This window comes from Acipenser ruthenus, chromosome 9 (assembly GCF_902713425.1).
Source record: "Acipenser ruthenus chromosome 9, fAciRut3.2 maternal haplotype, whole genome shotgun sequence".
In the NCBI taxonomy this organism is placed as follows: Eukaryota; Metazoa; Chordata; class Actinopteri; order Acipenseriformes; family Acipenseridae; genus Acipenser; species Acipenser ruthenus.
In genome coordinates this window covers 21,747,719-21,770,939 of record NC_081197.1, presented here as the reverse complement: position 1 = coordinate 21,770,939, position 23,221 = coordinate 21,747,719, and the positions used below count along the sequence as shown (strand labels likewise).

At 38.9% G+C, this 23,221-nt stretch overlaps 1 protein-coding gene across 2 annotated transcripts in view; it reads left to right on the top strand.

Moving 5' to 3' along the window:
* Positions 1-22,704, top strand: part of LOC117405875 (glutamate receptor ionotropic, kainate 1) — a 92,925-nt gene extending 70,221 nt beyond the window's left edge. The window contains exons 14-17 of one of the 2 annotated variants that reach the window (XM_059029696.1): positions 835-1,052; positions 7,208-7,433; positions 8,297-8,547; positions 15,059-22,704. In XM_059029696.1, the coding sequence (XP_058885679.1) occupies positions 835-1,052; positions 7,208-7,433; positions 8,297-8,547; positions 15,059-15,208 (845 nt within the window). In that variant the 3' untranslated portion in view covers positions 15,209-22,704. Of the gene's footprint in view, positions 1-834; positions 1,053-7,207; positions 7,434-8,296 lie in introns of both variants that reach the window. The other variant, XM_059029695.1, reaches the window with a different exon arrangement.
* The last annotated feature ends 517 nt before the right edge of the window (positions 22,705-23,221 follow it).

Genomic DNA, 23,221 nt, shown 5'->3' with positions numbered 1-23,221 from the left:
GTTATATTAAAAGAATCGAGATACACTCTCTTAACACACCAAAGCCATTATTCTCATATTATATTAACAGCAGCACATTTTGTAGGATTGGTCTCATCCAAAACTTACATTTGGTTGACTTTTATAGCGATACTGGATCAAACTTTTTATGATCTAGTTGTGAAGGTACATTTTTTAAACTGTACTGCAGGACTCTGTTTTCAATCTAGCATGTTGATAACAAGAACTCCTATAAACAACACCAATCAGCTCAAAAGATTTCCTATTGAGAGAAGATGATTTGTCTCATATGAAATCTATTGATCCGGAAGATAGTGTTTAAGGATTTCTACAATGAATTTGATTCAGGAAGAGAAACTTTTTCTCCAGAAGACAAATGTTTTAAAAGGCTATCTGCCCAATACTGCAGTACACTGATGAAGACAGAAAGCTGAAATGCTTGCCTATTGGACTAAGAAGGTTTTTATTAACTTATATTTAGATTGTTTTGATTGAATGTGATCTAATAACTTGGCTAAAGTAATAAAAGTACTCCCAAAAAATAATAAAAAATAAATAAATAAACTGCAGTCCAATTTTAGGTCGCTTTTTTAATATCAATTATTTGAGACCTAATATTGTGTTATAGCCAAGATTAGTCATTTACATCTGCATTCATTTTGTATTCTTTCATACAATATGTGTCAAACATGTATTTCATTTTTACTCTGTGAACATACATGGCTTAGACTAGTGTGTTTTAATGTACATTTTCACCACTGTCCTTTTGTTAAAAATGTCACAGTACAGTAATTCTCTAACCGGTTGTTGTTGTTGCTGCTGTTGTTGTAACAGGATCGGAACTGATGCCCAAAGCACTTTCCACCAGAATAGTTGGTGGAATCTGGTGGTTTTTTACTTTAATAATCATATCATCCTACACTGCTAACCTGGCTGCCTTCTTGACTGTTGAGAGAATGGATTCACCAATTGATTCTGCAGACGATCTAGCCAAACAAACTAAAATTGAATATGGGGCTGTCAGAGACGGATCAACCATGACATTTTTTAAGGTACAGTATTGTTCTTTATCCTTGTTTAGACAAAGCTTTTTTTCTGGGCCTTTTCCACCGTAGTACAAGTGTATGTGTGATATTTACTATAAATTCACTAAAAAATAATGCACACATATTGCATTTCCACAGGTCCCTGAAAGGCTGGTGTTCATTAAAAGCATGCCTGCGCTGTACATTTACAAGGCAGTACCCTTCCCCTTTTGTTTCATAGTAGACTCGCTCCTAAATAAGGCAACATACAACAATTGTTTTTCACACATTCCCCTGCAATATACATCAGCCTCCCTCTCAGGTTACGGTCACACCCAAATTACAGTTCTGGGCACTGTCTGCCTTCCAGTACAGTACAAAGCCCACACTAGTGACCCATCAATATTTTACATCATCGTTGCTGGTGCCAACCTGATGGGACTGGACTTATTTCACAGCTTTAACTTCATCAATCTGTCTGATTCCTGTGGTACTGATTTCCTACATGTCACAGCCACTTGGCACCATATGTTACCTACATTGTTTGAAGGCTTGGCTCACATTATTGACTTTGTACACCAACCAACAGTTGACCCTGCTACACCACCTGTCATCCAGCCCTTACGGCGGTGCCTCTTTCTCTCCGTGACCAAGTCTCTGCAGAACTGCAGCGCCTTTTGGACACCGACATCATTGAATCCATTCATTCATGCTGTCAACAAAGTCATCGTACCAGATAAATATCCCCTGCCAATGGCTGAAGAACTTACCACACATTCCCATGGCTCCACCGTATTCAGCAAACTGGATCTGTGACATGGTGTGACAAAGTGGATACAGATGCAGGAGTGATGCAGTGCGTGAATGAAGCAGACAGAGATAATTGTAATCCGGTTTGGAAAGGTTTTTATTTGTAATTTGGTCTGGCGACCAAACAATAACCCCCCGGCAATACACAGCAGTGTGTACTGCACGGGGTAAATAACAACGGGATTGCAGTCCCAAATAATAAACAATAATATCCACCCCAAATTATACATACATGGTCACCAGTCCTGGGTGCATACAGTAGACACTGCAATATCAACTTTTTTTCTTAAGATAATCTAAGCACTGTGCTCTTTATACAGGATGATTGGCCCCTCACAAATTTCAGGAATTAATGACAATCCTATCCATGGTCAAAAATAGAGAAAGATCAGGGAGCAATATCCTATTGGACCGTAGCATAATAATGACAAAAATGCTGCAGCATAGTAATGACAAAAGTAATGACCGCAGCATAGTAATGACAAAAATGCAGCAAAATAAACAGCGATGGGAGCATGATTACAAAAATTTAAGGTTATAAAGAAGAGAGAGACAGAAGGAGCACACTACATATCAGAAGGCTCAAGCCACAATTAACATATATATATATATATATATATATATATATATATATATATATATATATATATATATACTGTAAAACACACAATACAGAATAAACGTTCTAATATAACTGTCAAATGCATCGGATTTAAAGTGTTTTTCCATGTCATTTTTTTACCTTTTACAAGTTTCTCTGAAGCAGGCTGTGATATATTTTCTCTCTGCGCTGCCAAAACTTTCTCCATCCTTTAGACACTAAATGCCCCGCTCAGTGACATCACATGGAAAATAAACTAGCAGGAAGTGAACGCCAGTCCCTCCTCTATCCAATGAGATGTGTTTCAAGCCTGTATTGCAATTGTATAGTGGCCCTGAAGCCCACTTCAGTATGATTGTGTTAACAAAATCCCTATCCTTAAAAGGTTAATCGTAATAATAATTTATCTAAATATTATATACATCTCACAAAATATAATTATTTGGATTGTACAATCCACCTAGATTACATTCAGCACAAAATAAAATGTATATTTTTCTAAGCGAATTTTGTTGTACAACAGTTTGTTTTTAAGACAAGCGGCCATTGAATTTCCAGACTTTTTGGTTGCGGTTTACCTATTTTCAACAAAACCACATTGACTTAATTATACTACCCATACAAACTGCTTTAAAATAAGCTTAATACCCTTTAATCTTTCTGAATCCCTGTTTTGTGTTATTCTGACATAAAAAAAAAAAAAAAAAAAAAGGTCCAGTATTTTGAAAATAAAACCAAATTCTTAACTCTCAAAAATTACATGGTGGGGTTTGGAAGATATGTGGGTTGGAGTAAGTGACGCGTATTCAGGTTTGTCAAAGTGTAACTAATTCTCTGCTCTCTGGCAACAGCGCAGTTTTGCTGTGACAGAGATTGGAAATGGACGATACTGAATGATCGTTCATGGTATACGTTTTTATTCGCTGCAGGAGGATGTCCCAGTAAAGGTTTATGTAAGGACATCCTCCTAAGGTGAATAAAAACCGTATACCATGATCATTCAGTATTCTTATACCACAAGTATATTATAAAAATGAATAGCAATACAATTTACTGTTTTTTATTATATTAAATCAACTAATTCAGCTATTATTTTACCTGTCGGGTCTTTACTTTCATTTTCAACAGACTGGAACGAGACACACACACGCAACCGTCTTTTTAAATAAGTCAGATGCAGGTAGATCTGTAACTGACATTTCTTGACTAAATTAATTCTCAATGAAACCAGGGTCCAAATCAAAACAACAGCGTTTTAAAGTTGTTATTAAACATGTTTTGGTGGCAGTATTGTTTGAACCACTGAAGTGCAGCAAACTATTGGTGAAGGAGATATTTTTGATGGAATTATGGCTAGTAGACGTTCACTATGAAGCTTTGTATAATGTCCATTGTATTCTCTTTCATCATGACTTGACAAGCTAATATTAACTGCCAATTAAAGTTTAAGTGGAATTCACCTATTTACACAATGCATATGATGTAAAATAATGTGTCTACAACATTTGCTATATTGAGAAAAAATACACAAACCAATCAAGCTTATGTTTTAGTGAAACCACAGTAGGTGTGTCTAGGTTTGATAAATACAGGCTAATGCAAAATAATATATAGAAGTGCACTGGCTAATGCATGCCTCGGTTTTTGAAAGTCGGTAAAAGGTCATTGATCACTTACAGAATACATATAGCATAAACGTTTACAAATCCCCTTCCCCCACTCGCCAGCTGATGACTTCAAAGTCCGTCAGGTTTCTCAATGATCCATTGTCTTACAGCAGCATACCATCCCACCCAGGTGTGACTCGCTGAGTTGGTCAAGTTGGCAGAGTTTGACTACATGTCTTTGAATGAAATGTTATGTCCCATGATAATTTATGTGTATATAAAACAAGTGGCATGTGGAAAAAAGATTCTCCTTTTCATTTTATTTTTTATTACTTCACAATGAACTTTTCGCAACACAGCTTGCAGATGATATTCATAAGCTCCTGGTTTTACTTGTTTAATTTGAATGACTGTGTTAAAAAGACGCTTGTATGTCTGCAGTGTAATTTATTGAGCTTGTCACTCAGAGAAACACAAATTGGAATGGCAATATTGTTTTGTATACAATTGAGCATGTTGCAGCTTTAATTCAAAGACCATGCAACAGTCTCTTGACACAGGGGTTGTACTGACAGACTGGAGAATTGCAAATGTAATACTGATCCACAAAAAGGGAGACAAAACCGAACCAGGTAACTACAGACCAAAAAGCCTGACTTCCATTATATGTAAACTTATGGAAACTATAATAAGATCCAAAATGGAAAATTACCTATATGGTAACAGTATCCTGGGAGACAGTCAGCATGGTTTTAGGAAAGGGAGATCGTGTCTAACTAACCTGCTTGATTTTTTTGAGGATACAACATCGACAATGGATAATTGCAAAGCATATGACATGGTTTATTTAGATTTCCAGAAAGCTTTTGACAAAGTCCCGCATAAGATTAATTCTCAAACTGAACTCGGTAGGGATTCAAGGAAATGCATGCACGTGGTTAACGTAAAAAACAGAGCGAGGTAACCAGTGGTGTACCACAGGGATCAGTATTAGGTCCTCTGCTATTCCTAATCTACATTAATGATTTAGATTCCGGTATAGTAAGCAAATTTGTTAAATTTGCAGACGACACAAAAATAGGAGGAGTGGCTAACACTGTTGCAGCAGCAAAGGTCATTCAAAATGATCTAGACAGCATTCAGAACTGGGCAGACACATGGCAAATGACATTTAAGGTACTGCACGCAGGCAATAAAAATGTACATTATAAATATCATATGGGAGATACTGAAATTGAAGAAGGAATCTATGAAAAAGACCTAGGGGTTTATGTTGACTCAGAAATGTCTTCATCTAGACAATGTGGGGAAGCTATAAAAAAGGCCAACAAGATGTTTGGATATATTGTGAGAAGTGTTGAATTTAAATCAAGGGAAGTAATGTTAAAACTTTACAATGCATTAGTAAGACCTCATCTAGAATATTGTGTTCAGTTCTGGTCACCTCGTTACAAAAAGGATATTGCTGCTCTAGAAAGAGTGCAAAGAAGAGCGACCAGAATTACCCCGGGTTTAAAAGGCATACTGTATGCAGACAGGCTAAAATAATTGAATCTATTCAGTCTTGAACAAAGAAGACTACGCGGCGATCCGATTCAAGCATTCAAAATTCTAAAAGGTATTCACAGTGTTGACACAGGGGACTTTTTGACCTGAAAAAATAAACAAGGACCAGGGGTCACAAATGGAGATTAGATAAAGGGGCATTCAGAACAGAAAATAGGAGGCACTTTTTAACACAGAGAATTGAGGGTCTGAAACCAACTCCCCAGTAATGTTGTTGAAGCTGACACCCTGGGATCCTTCAAGAAGCTGCTTGATGAGATTCTGGGATCAATAAGCTACTAAAACCAAACGAGTAAGATGGGCCAAATTGCCTCCTCTCGTTTGTAAAGTTTATGTGATTAGTCTTAATATCGAACTATTAAACAAACTACAAACCTTAATTATTTAAATAGGCACTTACTTATGCATATACGACAGTATTTTTAAATCTTTTATTTTTTATTGTAGCCTTTGTAATTTTCATATCAGTTTTTGACTTTTTTGTCTTCATGATTAGGCTATACTGGTAGCTTAAGTTAAATAAGGCTGTAGATCCTGCTGTTAGCGTTTCATGCTAATATTGTTCAAAGTCAATCTGTGATCATTTATTTGTTACAGAATAGTATAACCATATTATTTATGTATTCAGAGTAAGATATACTTGCTAACAGTACAATACATTATAGAGTAAATCTGACAGCAACCAAATTATACATTTTCATTAATACTGAAAATGTACTGGACTATTCGATTATTCGGATCGATCTCTCCACAGATGAGCGCCATTCGTGTTGATTGTGCTAATTTACCATTCCAATTTTTTTTTTTTTTTAAATAATCATTAATCAATGTTCCCTCTTTGCATGGTCTATTTTATTGTTATAGTTTCATTTAAAACAAATTACAGTTGGAGACTAAGTAACAGGGGAAGCATCAAATAGTCAACTAGCCGATTAGTTGAATACAAAAGTGACAGTCAACCTCAAGTGATGTGATTTGAAGTGTGCGATATCAGATGGATGGTTACACACCTTATTTTGTGCAATATTGCAAGTTATTTGCTTAAAATAGTTTCAGTATGTAGTGTGCCATGCACACTGGCCTACAATCAGTAATTGTGTGTGTGTGAAGTATAAGTGTGTCGTTTCAGATGGACAAAAGTGCAGTTACAGTGGCTATTTATTAAAATAGATGTTACATTTTAGAATGTAAAATGTTTTTTTTTTTAAAAATTCCAGTTTTAAAATATAGTGCACAAACAACAAGTGCTGCACAAAGCGATTATTCGGATTGATCTCTCCACAGGTGAGCGCTTTGGATTTGTGTGGATTGCTGTTCTTCACAAATCCAAGCAGCTGTTTCCTTACTTGTTTCACTACATACATACACACCATGTCAATGACACTGAGACTGCCCGTCGTGCCACTGAATTTCTATCTCACTGATAGGAGGATAATCCCCTACCTTAAGTATACAGGCCCTGCCTATACATAAATATAATCATTGACTGTCACTCTTTTCCCAATGTGTGCTTGATTGCAAATCCATTTTAGGCATTATTACACAGATTGGACATTTAAAGTCATCCAAATTGTTCCAACATTATTCTTTTCTTATAGAAATCGAAAATTTCTACGTTTGAAAAAATGTGGGCCTTTATGAGTAGCAGACAACAGACGGCCTTGGTAAAGAATAATGATGAAGGAATTCAGCGAGTACTGACTACTGACTATGCGCTGCTGATGGAGTCTACCAGCCTCGAGTTTGTCACTCAGAGAAACTGCAACCTTACCCAGATTGGAGGGCTCATTGACTCAAAGGGTTATGGAGTGGGGACACCCATTGGTAAAGTATCTTATCCTAATCTGCAAATAACAGCAGTAAGAACCTGTGTAGTTTTTACAATCACAAAAGTAACTGACATGTAGTAGCATTTGCATATCCCAGGTGCCTAGGATATATCTGAGGTGCATGTATGTATTGTATGACACTAGAGAAGCTCAACAGTAAACTGACTTAGTTTCTTGACTTAGTTTCTTACTTTTACCTTAGAATTTAGTTTGGGCGTAATCTGTGGGTATAAGGTAGCACTGGTCCATGTCACATTTACATGTTACTGTACATATTGTGGAGGTAAACATATCTACATGTTTATAATACTGACAGCTCTAATTTTGTATTTATATCTTTGGTGGGAATGTTAGAGGGATGCTGTAGTTTAAAACCACCTGTTTGATTAACACCATTAAGACAGAGTCCAATGTGACAGGCCAGGTGAAGGGTTAACCCTCAGAATTACTTGTGCTTGGACAAGTGATAGGCACAGCATTTGGGTACTTCTGTGAGAGGGTCTTTTTGTATAGCACTGTATGGACCTGTTGTAATGATAAACTCTGGTAGAAGTTAGGTCTGTGAGGTGATAACTAAATTTATTTTTATATTCAGTAATACCCTTCCTAACAAATGTCTTAAAACAGACTATGTGACATAGTGTGGGAATATAAAAAGAGAATGACATTGAAAACCTGCATCATGTGACACAAGATTTGGCCAGAGACAAAATGGGGCAACAATTCAGTAAAGATGTAAGAATATTCAGAAAAAAAAACAAAAAAAACCTTTAAATTTAAGTTGGTGTGGAGTGGCAAGACCTGAGATGAAAACATGAGTACTAAATATCTCAAATGTGTTTCTTCTTTCTTCATAAGGTTCCCCTTACAGGGATAAAGTCACTATTGCAATCCTACAGTTACAAGAGGAAGGCAAATTGCATATGATGAAGGAGAAATGGTGGCGTGGTAATGGATGCCCTGAAGAAGACAGCAAAGAAGCAAGTGCTTTGGGAGTGGAAAACATTGGAGGGATTTTTATTGTACTTGCAGCAGGACTTGTGCTTTCTGTCTTTGTAGCCATTGGAGAGTTTATATATAAATCCAGGAGAAATAATGACATAGAACAGGTGAGTGTGGGCCAGTGTGCATGGCACAACAGATACTAAAATGCAATTGCACTGGCTTTATGAAATCACATTAATAACCTATTTCAATAAAAACAACAAAAATATTTACATAATATGCATATAATATTGTATGTAACAGTACAGTCAAATTTCAGTGGATATGTGTTAAAAGAAAGACCATGTCATCAGTCCAGCAACACAATATACATTTATATGGAAGTTTCATTTGTCATGCAAAAATTGGTGTCTGAAGCGCAGGATTTTCAAAAGGCTGTAAATGATAACTCCAGTGTTAATCAATACATCAGTATGTAGCATTGATTTTGACATTCTCAAATGGTCCTTATGCCTATTTCATTATTAAATAATCGTGCTAATGTGCTTTCCAAAATTGTTGATTTGTGAAATAATATTAATATCTTAACTAGCAGTGCTTCTTCCGACTATTTATTTTGTTTGCGTGGGAATTTAAAGGAAATCTGTTAATTGTCATAATTTATCAGGAGTTAATTTGCACTTGAAAAAGGAGGGTTTTAATTAACGAAAAAGTATATAAATCTCCTTGAAACAGTATTTAAGTTCTTTGGTGTTAAAAAAATAAAATAAACAAACTACAGTATGGATTTGCTGGGCATGGCAGCAGTTGAAGCAGCAGTAGCAGCAAATGTAATTTTAGAGCTTGAGTGCGAGCCTGAGTGACAGACCCCGGCTGCGGCGCCAATGATACAGAGAGAGGGTTTACAGGACCGGGGTTAATTCCTTAGCTGCACATGAAGGTGTTGGCTTGGCAGCATTGTCCTTCTATGTCTCTGGGTCATTTCAAAGGGTCACAGGTGACTTGATAAAGAGGATTAATGATTATATCAATATCCCACTTAATCAGGAGCAGCTACAAAATATTAAAAGAGAATTTTGACATTGTTGGATTTCCCAGAGTAATGGGAGCCATCGATTGCACACACGTTACACTCAAATCCCTGCAGCACCATGCATATACATATGTGAACAGGAAGGGGTTCCATTCACTAAACCTGCAGGCAGGGGTGTAGTGCTATATTTAGAAGTGAGGGGTCGCTATTATATACCGCCCCCCCGGGACTACGAAGTGAAATAACATCACTTCACTCATACACGAACTTCACACAACTTATTAACTTAAACATAAAAAATAAGGATTAAATCTTGACATTTATTATTATTATTATTATTATTATTATTATTATTATTATTATTATTATTATTATTATTATTATCCTATTATTCCTATGTGTAACACCCCCACATATATTGAATGGTTTGGTCCAGAATCAGCTCATCTCACTGTCCTCCTGTTGCAGCCACTTATGAGACTGATGTTTTGAAACAGAAGTGCATCCGTTTGCAAAAAAAGATGTGTAAGGCCACACACAGGTACCCTTTATTTGTTTGTTACGATTTGAGGTTTATCTTTTAAATATTGGTTTAGCTTATTCTATCTACTTGATTTCTGATATATGGGTCTAAAAATAAGAACTGTTCCAATTATTACATCTAATTGTAAAACGCTGACACCTTAGCACAGTGTTGATACAGGTTCCCTTCACCTCTCTTACACATTAAACGGTACATCAGCACTACATGAAAGATCAAACATCTTGTGGGCAGGGCTAAAGTCAGATTAGTGAACAGTTAATTATAGCAGCAATATACAATATACGTCCCCAAAGTCTTAGATATAGCTCCAGCTGATTAGGAATGTTTGCAGAATGGACACGTATCAAATAAACTAGCAAATGAGATTCAGAAACAATGTATTTCCTTTTGGAATGAGGTCTTTGAGGAAGATCTGACCTTGTAGCAAAGTGGTTAAAAGTGTGCAGGTACAGGTGATCAATAATCAGACAAACAACGATACTCCAGGTGCAATGAAGGTTTAATTGTATAATCCAATGCCTGATGGCAAACAGCAGTAAATGATAACAATGTTATTGAAGCAATACAGCGGCGTGTATTGCTTATTTATAATCTGTGGGTTTGCCCTGAAATAACAGGCCCGTTTCGGTTCATCCACATGTCACACATACACAAACACCAGTCCACAGTGCGTGCTCTAGTGCTCGTGGTGAATACATTTCTTTAGTGACAACAAAAGTGCAGTGTTGTTGATCCGGGTTTAGTGCTGGTCTTTGGCGACAGCTCCGGATCATGTTAGTCGTTCAAATAATTACAAATAGTATTAACAACAAACAAATCACTCACGTTTCACAGCACAGGTTCTCCTTCTGGTCATTTAACGTAACCATTCACAAAGGAACAGATCACATCACTACGTCCCCTTTTTATAACGTCACCCATGACCCCTTGGCCAACGAGCGCATCTGCTCCTCCAATCTGCGGATGCCACGCCATTTCCAGTCCGGGCCATTGATTTCGCATACCGTAGCTTTGCCCCTTTTCGAGATGGCCGACTTCCACCTAACCCTGAGAATAAACTGTCGTGCCATTTAGTCCAGGGTATTCTGTTCCCTTTGTGCAGCTGCCTCGCAGGTCAGGAGGGAGATCGAGCACCAAGAATCATTCAATCTCGGTCACAGACCTAAAAAAATAAATATTGCATTTTTTCAACCTTTGTATTTGGTTTTCATTTGCATTTCCTGACACAACACATGCACAATCATTTACATACCGTTGAGTGGGAAAGTCAAATTCAGCCACAGATTCCATCTCCCTATCAGTTTCTGAACAATCTGATGTTGAAATGTTGTCTGGCATTATTTCGGATGTTCCCTATGTACAGTTGCACTGTATTGCTGAGGAAAATTTGAATTTAAACTGTTAATGAAAACAGCTTTGATATGGCAGTGGAACGGTATGTTTTTCTTTCAGTTTGTAGATTTTTGCTTGCCATCACAGTTGCCAATTGGGCTTGTATTTTTAAAACGTTGCTTTAATTTTTTGAAAGTCGTGGGTTGCGTGATTGACTGGTGTCAATGTATATGCACGTCTGTGACAGGATGGCTAAGTGGTGACGTCAGACCAGAATGCAGGAAGAAAACACACAGGCAGTATTGCAGGGCAAAAGACACGGCATGCGCCATTTTTAAATAACAGAAATAAAATAAATATTTAAACAAAAACACTGCTCACCGAGCAAAATAAAGGTTTTAACAAAAACAAAAATCACGAACACAAAACAAATGATCCAGGTCAGGCTGGGCAAATCGGCTTCACTGTTATTTTTACTTTTTATGTTTCATTTTATATAGTTTTTTTCTTGTTTCTTTCTCCTCTCTGTCTCTCGCTCCATTCTCTCCACTGAACAACCCACCCAGAGCAGGGAGAAATGCAGGCCTATATGCAGGTGACCATCTCCCGCTTTGGCAACAAATGAATCACTTAATTAATTCAGGAGATGGCCACCTTCTACACAAGGTTTTTAAATTGTGGATAGGACTTCCCATCATAGCTGCCAAACAAAACCTACGGCTTTTCACCGTCACATTTATAAATAAATAAATCATAACAATAATAATAATAATACAACAAAACAAATACAAAATAACATAAATGAGACACAGGGCAGAGGGGGAGACCCCGTTCTAAAAATAAATAAACAATCACGTACAGGGCTCCTCGCCCTGTTACAACATCATTTAGAATTTTAAAAACTAAAAAGAAATTAATTCATAATGAAACATATGGCTATTATAGTATTTGCTTATTTGTATAGGTTATACACATGTATATCTATCTCCATATATTAATAGGAGCAAAATAGTTAAATATTCTACACGTGAAATACAGAAGCGGTGCTCTCCCTGCCCAAGAAGTGAGGGGTCAGCACTCCCTGCCGACCCCGCAGCACTACACCCCTGCCTGCAGGTGATTTGCGATGCATCCTATAACATCTGGAACTGATGTGCAAATTTCCCTGGCTCCTGTCATGACTCTGACATTTTGATACAATCTGTTGTGTTTAATCATTTCAGAGACCCAATACACCAGATGGCATATTAGTAAGCATAAGTATTATCAGACTACCTAGATAATTCAGTATTTGTAGTTTCATAAATATATTTGTCTTTTTTTATACTTGTGGTTATGCGTGAGATTTATTCATTTGTTTTAACCTTTTGCAACTTTACGGAATGTTTGTTGTATTGCTAAAATGATATACCGTTACTTGCACCCAGTGTAATGTTACTACCAAGAAATTATCAATGCAACTGTAGCCTAACTGAACTCTGGATATTTATACAAATAAAAACCTAGGAGTAAATAAGGAAATCTTGGTATAGATTTGAAATGCGTCCTTGTTAGGGAGTTCTATCGTAATTTTAAAAGCTTCAGAAGTATAGAATTAAGTGTTACAATCATGGTATACATGTATAATAACTAACTACAAACACAAATGGCACTTCAAATATATTTATTTATAGCCTACAATTGTACATACTAAAATACATACACAAGTAAATTCAAACCAAGCCTACATAGCCCCATCCAAAAAAACAAAAAAAGTATTTTTTTCTTTTTAACCAAAAGAAGATTGATAAATGTACATTAACCCTTTGCAGTCCTATGTTGGACTAGGTCCGACATTACAATTTTTCCTTTCCGGTCCGATGTTGGACCCTGTTCGACATCATCCAGAAGACATCAATCACAGGTCCCTAGTTGTTTTTTCTCCGGAAAAAGCAGAGAAAAGCTTTCAATGGCTGAGTGAGGCCGATAGAGGCCGAAAAAAAAAAAGAAAAGGAGGCGGATCTGAGCAAAATATAGTCCCTTCACCACAGACATATCACGGACATTTGCCAAGCTGTTTGAGATGTTATAGTAATAAAATAATGACTTGGATCGCATTATTGAGGAGTTTGGTAATAAAACGAGTGATCAGGAGATGATTTATCAGTATGCACGACTATGAAGAGATAAATACAGCGAACAAGGAGTGGGGAAGGGCTGGAGATGCAGTACTGAATGTCCTGTTGATATGCAGTGCCTTTTAAACCTGTTCTACTGTGAATAAAATTACTTTTAAACAGCACTTGTAAAATAAATAGCTCTTGTGAAAATAAGTTGGACTGGACGCACCTGACAGGTGCTGAATAAATGCAAAAGGTTAAAAGAGTTGTATATAATACGCTTTCCTCTGAATGAGAGTAAATGACTAGTGGGATTTCATTATGAATTAATTTTATTTTTATTTTTAAATCCATGCCATTCGAGTTATACCCACAAACAGCATTTTATATGTGTAGTGTTCTAAATAAATGTATATTCTGGATGACAAAATGCACAATTTTAAATTAAGTTTACAAATTATACACAATCGATATTCCCATTATTTTTTATTTCCATTTGGCAGCTGCTCGCAGGTGGGAGAGCTGTTTCCCTGTACGCCAATAGCTTCCATAACAGTGAATTCTGCTTCCATTCATTTTTTTGATCTCGTTAACATGCATTTTGATTAACAAGTTCCCCTTATCTAGTTGATGAGACAGGAAGTGATATACATGACCCTCGACAATTAAGCTTTTTAACGAGAAATGCGTTCAAGAACGACCTTATCCACTCAATTTCAAAGCATTAATGGACTCATTTTATTAACAAATTTAGTTTGAAAATCACTTTTTACTAAAGCTGTTGTTACTATACCGTGAGTTTGATACAATAACACTGTTTTTTTGAAAATCCTGCGCATATTGTTTTATAGCAATATATTTATTTATTTAAAAAGGTGAAAAATGGCATCACCAGAAATGCAATGGCCAACTAAACAAACATATGAAGTCCTGAAGTAGTTTCAAAGCTATAAAAGCTATTACTGTGATTCATGCTTCTCTGGATTTATATCTATTGTGCCACAAACCACGGTTTTCTTTGGGAGCCATGCTGTTTTTCACATTTCCAAGCTCTTAAAATTAAATGTACATTTCAGTGCATTTAACTGTGTTGTAAATTCAACACAGTAAAGTGGTGAGTAATATATATTAAGGATGTGCAGAAAACATGTGTACAGTGGCTAAAATCAGTCTTTTTATAGAACTATTGATTGCCTTTTCCTATAAAGTTTTTACTTAGCACTTGGCACCAACTGGTGCTTAGATATTGTGAGAGGATTCTTATTTTGTTTTTCATAGTCATATCAACATTTTCAGCACACCCCTAATATATTGGGTTAGGAAAAAGTTCAAAAACACTTTGTTAGGAATAACAGAAATACAAACAGGGTTTTTGGCATTTGTTCTGTGACTCTAAACAAGCCTTGGTTGAACTTGCTTATTTTTGCTGATTGCTCAAAATGCTGCATTTGCGCCTACACTTGAGTTAAAACAAAGCTTTTACCTTGATATTTTTTAAAGGCATTTGCTTGTAAGCTTATTGCTTTGTAATGTCATGAATATCCATGTTAGAAATGCATTTTTTTCTGTTAATCTTTTAGTTTACTTTTTATATGTGACACATGATGCATGTTTCTCTTTCTTTATTTTGCTATGACTCCTTTTCTGTTGTTTATTCTGCATGCAAGGCTTTTTGTTTCTTTTATGGATTGCAATGCAAGCAAACACATCCCTCCAATTCCACCTCTGGAACCACCTTATCCACGGAGTTAGAGTGTGGGAAGCTAATCCAGGAAGAACTGAGGATGCGAACACAGCACTCAATTCACACTATGTAGTCATAAAAGTGTGTCTACACCCTGCAGATGGGTTACACATTATATCAAGACAAGGGTTAGGGACCTGCACGCTAGATGATATGTAGTTGATATTACAATAAAAAGACAAGCATCACATAGGACCAAAATTCGCTACCACAATATTTTTTGATTCTGGCTTAATGTTACAAATGATGCTAGTCTGTGGTCAGAATCTTGCTTAATGTTACAAATGATGCTAGGCTGTGGTCAGGCTGCCATATGTAATCCATTTTGTATTTCAAGCTGATTTGTATTATATTCTAAATCCGTTCTAATGCTAACGGCTCCAAATATATAGGTAACATTACATTGGTTACTTAACTGGTATTAACTGGTGAAAACGTTAGGTTACTTACCATAACCCTGGTTCCCTGAAAGAGAAGACGACCACCAGCAACATTATGTATGGGATATGCCCGCCCATTGGTTAGTTAATTGCTGAGCTTTCTATACCAGAGCTGCCGATAGGCCCCTTCCTGGCATGATGCACTTGGTCCCGCCCACCGAGGGGATTAAAACTGTCATCCTGAGGAAGCCATTTCTCTTTTTCCATTGAACCCGTGAGGGTGACCGATGCGACCTCGCGGTTGGTGGTCGTCTTCTCTTTCGGGGAACCAGGGTTACGGTAAGTAACCTAACGTTCCCTTTCAATTCAAAGACAACCACCAATGACATGTATGGGATAATGTATTCCAGAGCCGTCGCGAGGGAGAAGGAACGGCAGCATATGAGGGATGCATCAGAACCGCATAACCCAAGGGTTAGCGGTGTGAGCTTACACCCTCAAGGACACTCGTGCCTAATGAAGGCAGAGCAGGATTTACCATATTAAGGCGGTAGAACCTGGAGAAAGTATGCGGCATAGCCCAGCTAGCCGCAGTACAAATATCAGACATTGAGGCCCCTTTGAAGAGGGCCCAAGATGTAGCCAACCCTGTAGTGGGGTGTGCGGCTACCCTACAAGGTGGGGGCAAGCCAGCACCATCATATGTAGTCAAGACTGTGTCCACAGTCCAATGTGACAGATGCTGCTTTGAGAGGGGCTGTCCTAGGAACCGTGTCCCGTGACAGACAAAGAGCTGGTCAGACTGATACAGAGCTCTTGTCCTAACCATATAGCATCTCAATGCCTGCACTGGGCAGAGAAAATTCAATCTCTCATCCTCTGTTGAAGCAAACGGGGGTGGATGGAAGGACTTCAGTTCCACAGACTGATTAATGTGGAAGGCTGTGATCACCTTGGGAAAGCAGGGTTGGTGCGCAGAGACACCCTGCTGCCATCCTCCCAAATACGCATACAGGAGCTGTGCACTGACAGCACCTGCAGCTCACTGACCTGCTTAGCATAGGTGATAGCCACGAGGAAGGCTTCAACAACTCCCCAGTAATGTTGTTGAAGCTGACACACTGGGATCCTTCAAGAAGCTGCTTGATGATATTCTGGGATAAATAAGCTACTAACAACCAAACAAGCAAGATGGGCCGAATGGCCTCCTCTCGTTTGTAAACTTTCTTATGTTCTTATGACAGGTACTTCAACTCTGTGGAGTGTATGGGCTCAAACGGGGCCTTCTAGAGAGCCTCCAGTACAATATTAAGGCTCCATTCGGGGAGAACAGTCCTCCTGGGAGGGCGTAATCGCCGAGTGCCTTTAAGAAATCGGGTAGCCAAGAAATGCGTACCCGGAGCCAAAGAGTCTATGGAGGCATGGCATGCAGAAATAGCTGCTAAATACACCTTCAAAGTGGAAGATGATCAAGCAGTTCTTAAAGAAACTGTAAGATAACTGGCATATTGCAAGAGATTGGGTCATGGCTTCCAGCCAGACACCAAGTTTGGAAATACCTCCACTTGTAGGTGTAAAAAGACCTAGTGGAGTCTGCCCTAGCATTCTGCAAAGTACCCACAACCGCATCTGATAGCCCTAGGGCTAACCAGTGGTCTCTTTCAGGCGCCAGACCCATAGCCGGAACCTGCTCAGTTCCGGGTGCCAAAGAGTGCCTCTCGCCTGACTGAGGAGGTCCATGTGCAGTGGAATCTCCCAGGGCTGGCCATGTAACAGCTGGCACAGGGTCGAGAACCAGATTCTCCTGGGCCACCTGGGGGCCACTAGGAGAACTGACGCTTCATCTAACCGGACCTTTTTCGAGAGCGGTATAAGCGGGAAAGCATACAAAAATGCTTTGGGCCATTCGTGCGCTAGGGTGTCTACGCTGAGTGGACAGCAAGGCGGCCACTTCCTTCTGAAGTACTGAAGTATTTGTGATATCTCGAAAGGGAGGAGGTCCCAAGCAGAACTGAAGCGTGTAACCGTTTTTCAAGGTGCAAGCGCACCAGTACTGCAGCTGTTGTGCCGAAAAGGGGGGTCTGAGGCCGCCAGCCTTCAGGGGCCCTGCTTGGGCTGCTAAGGTTGCGGCAGGGCAGTTTGGGGTGGCTGTTTAGGGTGTTGGCCCTGGAAATGCCTCCTGGGACGCTGGTGTGTGGACTGGCCATGTCCTGCGTTCCCCCTGTCTGCCAGGTGGGCTTGGTTGTTTGCTGCTGGTGTGCCCTATAGGAGATGCCTTAGGTCACCCAGCAGAGCCGTGGGAATTGGAACTGTCCTGGTGACAGTCCGTATCGGAGGTTCGGGGGAGGAGGGAGTCATGCACACAGTTGCATTAACTACATTGTATAACTACAGCGCCTTTTTTATATACAAACAGCTGATCCAACAAAAAGGGGGGTTGATTGACAGCACATCCAACCACTCATTTTTATGGTATCACACTACACTGACATTCGCTAGCCTATCAGGCTTTGTTGAGCTGATGGACACGCTGTAGCCTAAACAAATAATCAGAATGAAAACTAATAGGTAACCGAACTCAGGAATTGAAACAGTTTTGCCGTTTCTCTCTCAGTAGCAAAACTGTTTTCATTCTGATTATTTCTTTAGTTATTTAATTAATAATAGGTTGTACATTTACCGCTCCATCTCCAAGACCTGGATGGACTTGGTTACTGTCCTTTGATGAAGCTAGCTGCACAATCCGTGAAAAAATATAATCTTATTAGTAGGCTGGCCGCTGGAGAGGTCAGGTGGCAATAAGATATGTCGTGAGGCGAGTGCATTCTACCCTGTCTATGTGTGTAGTAGCTAGGTTACATAGCCTGTAAAGTAATCATAGCCTATATGTTACATGCATATCTGTGTAGGTTTAAGTGAGTGCTGCTTGCTTATGAATTCTCATTTGTTGATAGCAACGCGGCAAATAAAAGAAAACTGGCGCCGCCCGTGCCGCGTCCTGTGTGAACACACAGATGGACTAAAATGAGAAGCGAAAAAATATAACAATATTTCAAATAATTTATTTCTTACACGTTTCAGTGTGAATGATCCCAACGCAGTGGCTAAGCTACTGCCTGGCAGAAATCTGGGGGGGCTCGTGACCAGGTGTGCCCCCCCCCCCCCTACATGTCGCCACTGGCCACAGCTGTCTATGAGCCACAATCAAGCTAGTCAGGCTCCGGCCAAGAGCTTGCCCTGGAGACTGGAGATCTGCAGCAACGTGCTGGACAGGAGACATACACCATCCATATAGGCCATGAGCACGCTCGCCGTGTTTGACAGGCGAGTTGCCTGCGCCTCCGCTGCATATGCCCGCTTGAGATGTGTTTCCGTCACCCTGCATTGAGGGTTCGGGCACGCCAGGTCTCTAGCCAACCCACCCACTATCGGGGCCTTAACCAGGGCAACGATGGTGGAGTCTACTGGGGGGAAATCCACTAGGCCCAGCTTTTTCACGCCGTCTAGCGAGGCAAGTGGTGCAGCCTGTTTTAGCAAACTAGGACCTGAAGCTGGACCTCCTCCATGAAGGCCGGCAGAAAACGGACCGGTGTGGTTCTGCCGCTGGCATCCAGGGGACCTGCAGGAAGGCTGCAGCGTGTCCCATCAGTGCCGAAACTGAGCTAGACAACGGGAGCACTGGCTTCCATCCACCCTTATCTCCCCTGGGGGAGGGGGGATATGGCAGTTGCGGCTGCAACGGAGCTGGGACTGCAGGTGCCTGTTTGACCAAGAGCTCCAGGACCTGGGCCATCTGGGCTTTGAGGTCCATAATGTCACTCGCCTGCCTCAAATGCTTCACCCTTCTGCAGAGATGGGGAGTGAGTACGGGGGACCTGCGCATCAGGGATGTCCAGCAGGTGGTCCTGGGACAGGTTATGGAGGAGGGGCTCCAAGAGCCGCAGACGGTCCGGCCACAGAGGACCCGAGCACCGTGTGGCAAGGACTAGCCCCATGGAGGAACTGTGTACTCTCAAGAAAGAAATAGACAACCTCTCGTGGGTGACAGCAAAGGCAGTCGCTCACACACGACAGACAGATAAGAAAGAGCGGCCTTCCATGCAAGTGAGGAGGCTGCTGAAAGACAGAAAGGCGAAAGGCCAGCTTTCTGCTCAAATGCAAGGGAAATATAATCGACTCGAGAAACTCTTTTCTATCAACACGCTCAGTTCAACACAGAGGTCTTGCCGTACTGTCATGAGAAGGAAAAAGAGAAATGGTTTCCTCAGGATGACGGTTTTAATCCCTCGGTTGGCGGGACCGAGTGCATCATCCCAGGAAGGGGCCTATTGGCAGCTCTGGTATAGAAAGCTCAGCAATTACCTACCCAATGGGCAGGCATATCCCATACATAGTGTCGTTGTTGGACGTCTTCGAATTGAAAGGGAACTGCATTATATTTTTTATTCATCTGTGTTTTTAAAATATACTTCACTTAAAGGGTTACTCTCAACAGTGTGTTGGTCTGTCTTTTCTTACTCGGATAACTTTCCTTTATGTATATACTTCAATATTCACAGAGGCATTTTCTGCAGCAAACATTATATATAATGCAAAAATCTAAAAAGCACTTCCCTGCTGCTTCACAAAGTTCTTTGGGAAAGTTTTAGTCTTTACAACAGTCTACAACAGTCTGGCAATCATCTTCCATAAAGAAAAATAGACTACCAATAACAACAGGGATATTGTCCCCTACGTTCTGGATATGCATTTTAAACTTACAAAGTGTACCTTAAGAACCACTTATCCAAACTAAACAGATATACATTTTTAAGCACCAGTTATTGTAAGTATCAGACTTGTAGAAGCACCTGACTGTACATTTTATTTATTGATGGAGTACTGTAGGTCATGGTGATCTTCTTTTTCATGCAACTGCTGTTCATGACGGTGGATATCTATATTACTGAGACACTACTTTTGTAATATTGTTTTGAAAGTCAGCTTTCTAGAAATTTAGATGTTGGTTTACCCCCTTTTGCAACAGTGTAAGATTCAAACTAAGACGACAAGGCCGTTAATTTTGCAGGCATAAAGAAATTGATTGCAGGAGAAAATGCAACTAAAAAACTTGAATAAACAGAGTGGAAACCAGGTTTGAAATTCCAGATTCAATTCTAAATTACACTACAGAAAGTAACCCTCTAAGGTCTGTTGTAATCCAGCAACACCAGTGGCTCATGTTTGTATTGCTGGAGATAAAATAGCTCCCACCCTTTTCAACCCTTAGCTGTAACCTATTGCATTGTAACAGTTTCAGAATGTTCATATTCTCAAAGAACATTGATACTGTACAGTATGAACTGTCATTATTCATCAACATGTTATGGTGCCAAGCCACAAGGTACAGGAAACACAAAGAAAATATGTTTTAAAAAGGAAACAAAATAATTATATAATAACCCTATTTACAAAAAAATGAATTCTCTGGTGTTCCACAACAAAATAAACTTAAAAATGAAAATAAGTAAACATTTGAAACAGTTAAAGGATTAAAAAATGTACTTATTAATCATCCCCATTCACAAACAGAATAAAACATTTTTAGACTTAAAAATATGTGGTGATATGATTATATCATACAATTACATATTGATTAAATGGTATCATAGCCTAAACTCTCTTCCATGAAGACCAATAAGCAGGTAAGAGTATTTTAATTGCATGCATCTTGCACTCAAAGGAAGACAAACTGCAGGAAGCCCTATCCCTTCAATGGTAACACTTACATACTGACGGATTGCAGACCCTGGAAACACTATATGCATTTGAAAAGCAACAGGCTATTAAATTACAGTTGTCAAAAAGTTTGCTACAGTCATACACGCAAAAGCCCAAATGCGGTAAACTGATCTGGGTAAGGGTAAGACAATTGTACTATAATTGATGCCACTTTGGGTTTGATGTGCTAACATTATTGACACTGGTCAAAACCAAATCCTCTTTAGGAGGTTAACATTAACATTTGAAAGTAGACATATTAAAATGCTGTCTTATTTACATAATTGGGCATTTTTACAGTTGTCACAAATTTCCCTGTGCATCGTTATATGAATTTACTTGGGCTTGAAGCTGATATTTTCAGATGGGAACTCTGTCACTTGACTAGTTTTGGAAATTGTAATCATTTTGATTAGACTTTGTGTACTATATAGTGTGGGGCATAGCCTAAGCACGGTGTGACAATTTGAATTGATTGTGCACAATATACAGAAGCATTGTAATTTGAATAACATGTTTCAAAGGTAAATAAGTAAAGGAAATTCAAAAGACATCTTAGTAACTTTTAGTAGCATCCATTCCATGGCCAGCTAGCCAAGCCAGCACTCTGCATTAGGAAAGACAAATTTTTAACTTAAATCTCTGCTTTCAATCTCAGCATTGCTACTGAAAACCCATGATTAGCTCCAACACTGCATTATTTTTGGGGCTAAGTATTAGTACATCAACTCCTTCATGTATTTCAGTATTGAGAAAGCTTTCGTAAGTCATACATGACAAAATTCATTATTGCACCTACGCATCTACTGGTGATATGAAATCCTCAATTGTTTAATAAATGTGTTTATATATATATATATATATATACACACACACTAAAGTATATAAACTAAAGCACCACATTCCTTAACATCTATACTCATTTACGCCATTCTGTTCTTTTTGACAGTGTATTTCTTTTAGTGCTGTAATGGAGGAGCTTGGCATCTCACTTAAGTGTCACACAACTATAAAAAAAGGTCCAGAATTACAGGATTTGCAAGCATTCTAATGTGCCACCCTAAAAGGGTATTGAGGAAAGAAACCTTGGCATAAAGGAATATCGCATCAACTTCCTCCTTCCTCCGTGGATGGGGACAGTTGGATATGGACTTAATTCTTGTTCTTTCAATGTCTTTTTATTAAACGTAATTTTTTGTATAAAGCTGCCCATGAATACATAGGTAAAGCGTGATGTATTATACACCATTTTAACATTCTCGAAGAGTTTTGTTATATTCCTTGTTCCAGTAAAAAAAAAAAAAGTGTTTTGAATAACACTCCACCCAACCCATCATGTATACATCCTGTATTTTCTAGTGTTGTACCTACTTTTGAAATAAAATGTTTACAGTTTTTTTCACAGCTGTTTTCTTTATTTTTTGTTATTAATATGTTCTGATGCTGATAATAATAAAAATGGTTTCATACATTGCAATTGGCTTATAAAGTAAAGTTTCCATTTTCAACATATTGCAGTACAGAAAGTATTTAAGGCCATACCAAAACCAACGTAGTTGGATTTGACACTCCTATGTTTGATTTTGGATTTGTTTGTTTTACAGCACACACATGTAGTCATTTCACGGGGCAGGAGCCTGGGCTATGAGAATAATTGTTAGTAAAGAAGACATGTAAAAGGGGTTGCCTTGTTCAATGAAAAGGAGCTTGGCGCAGCGTCCCTCCAGGAAGGAGTAGATAGCGGATGCAAACCTGAATCCTTCAAGGGTGGAATAGGTAGCGGATGCTAACCTGAAATAAGGGACAGAATAAGTTAGAAGCAGAAAGTCTCCCTCAAGGATCCGAAAGGAGGTAACAAACAGAAAGGTTAGTTAAGACATTGAGCTTTAAGCACATGGAGATTATCGCTGAAAAATAGGATTGGTGACCCCAGAGGTGGGCTGATA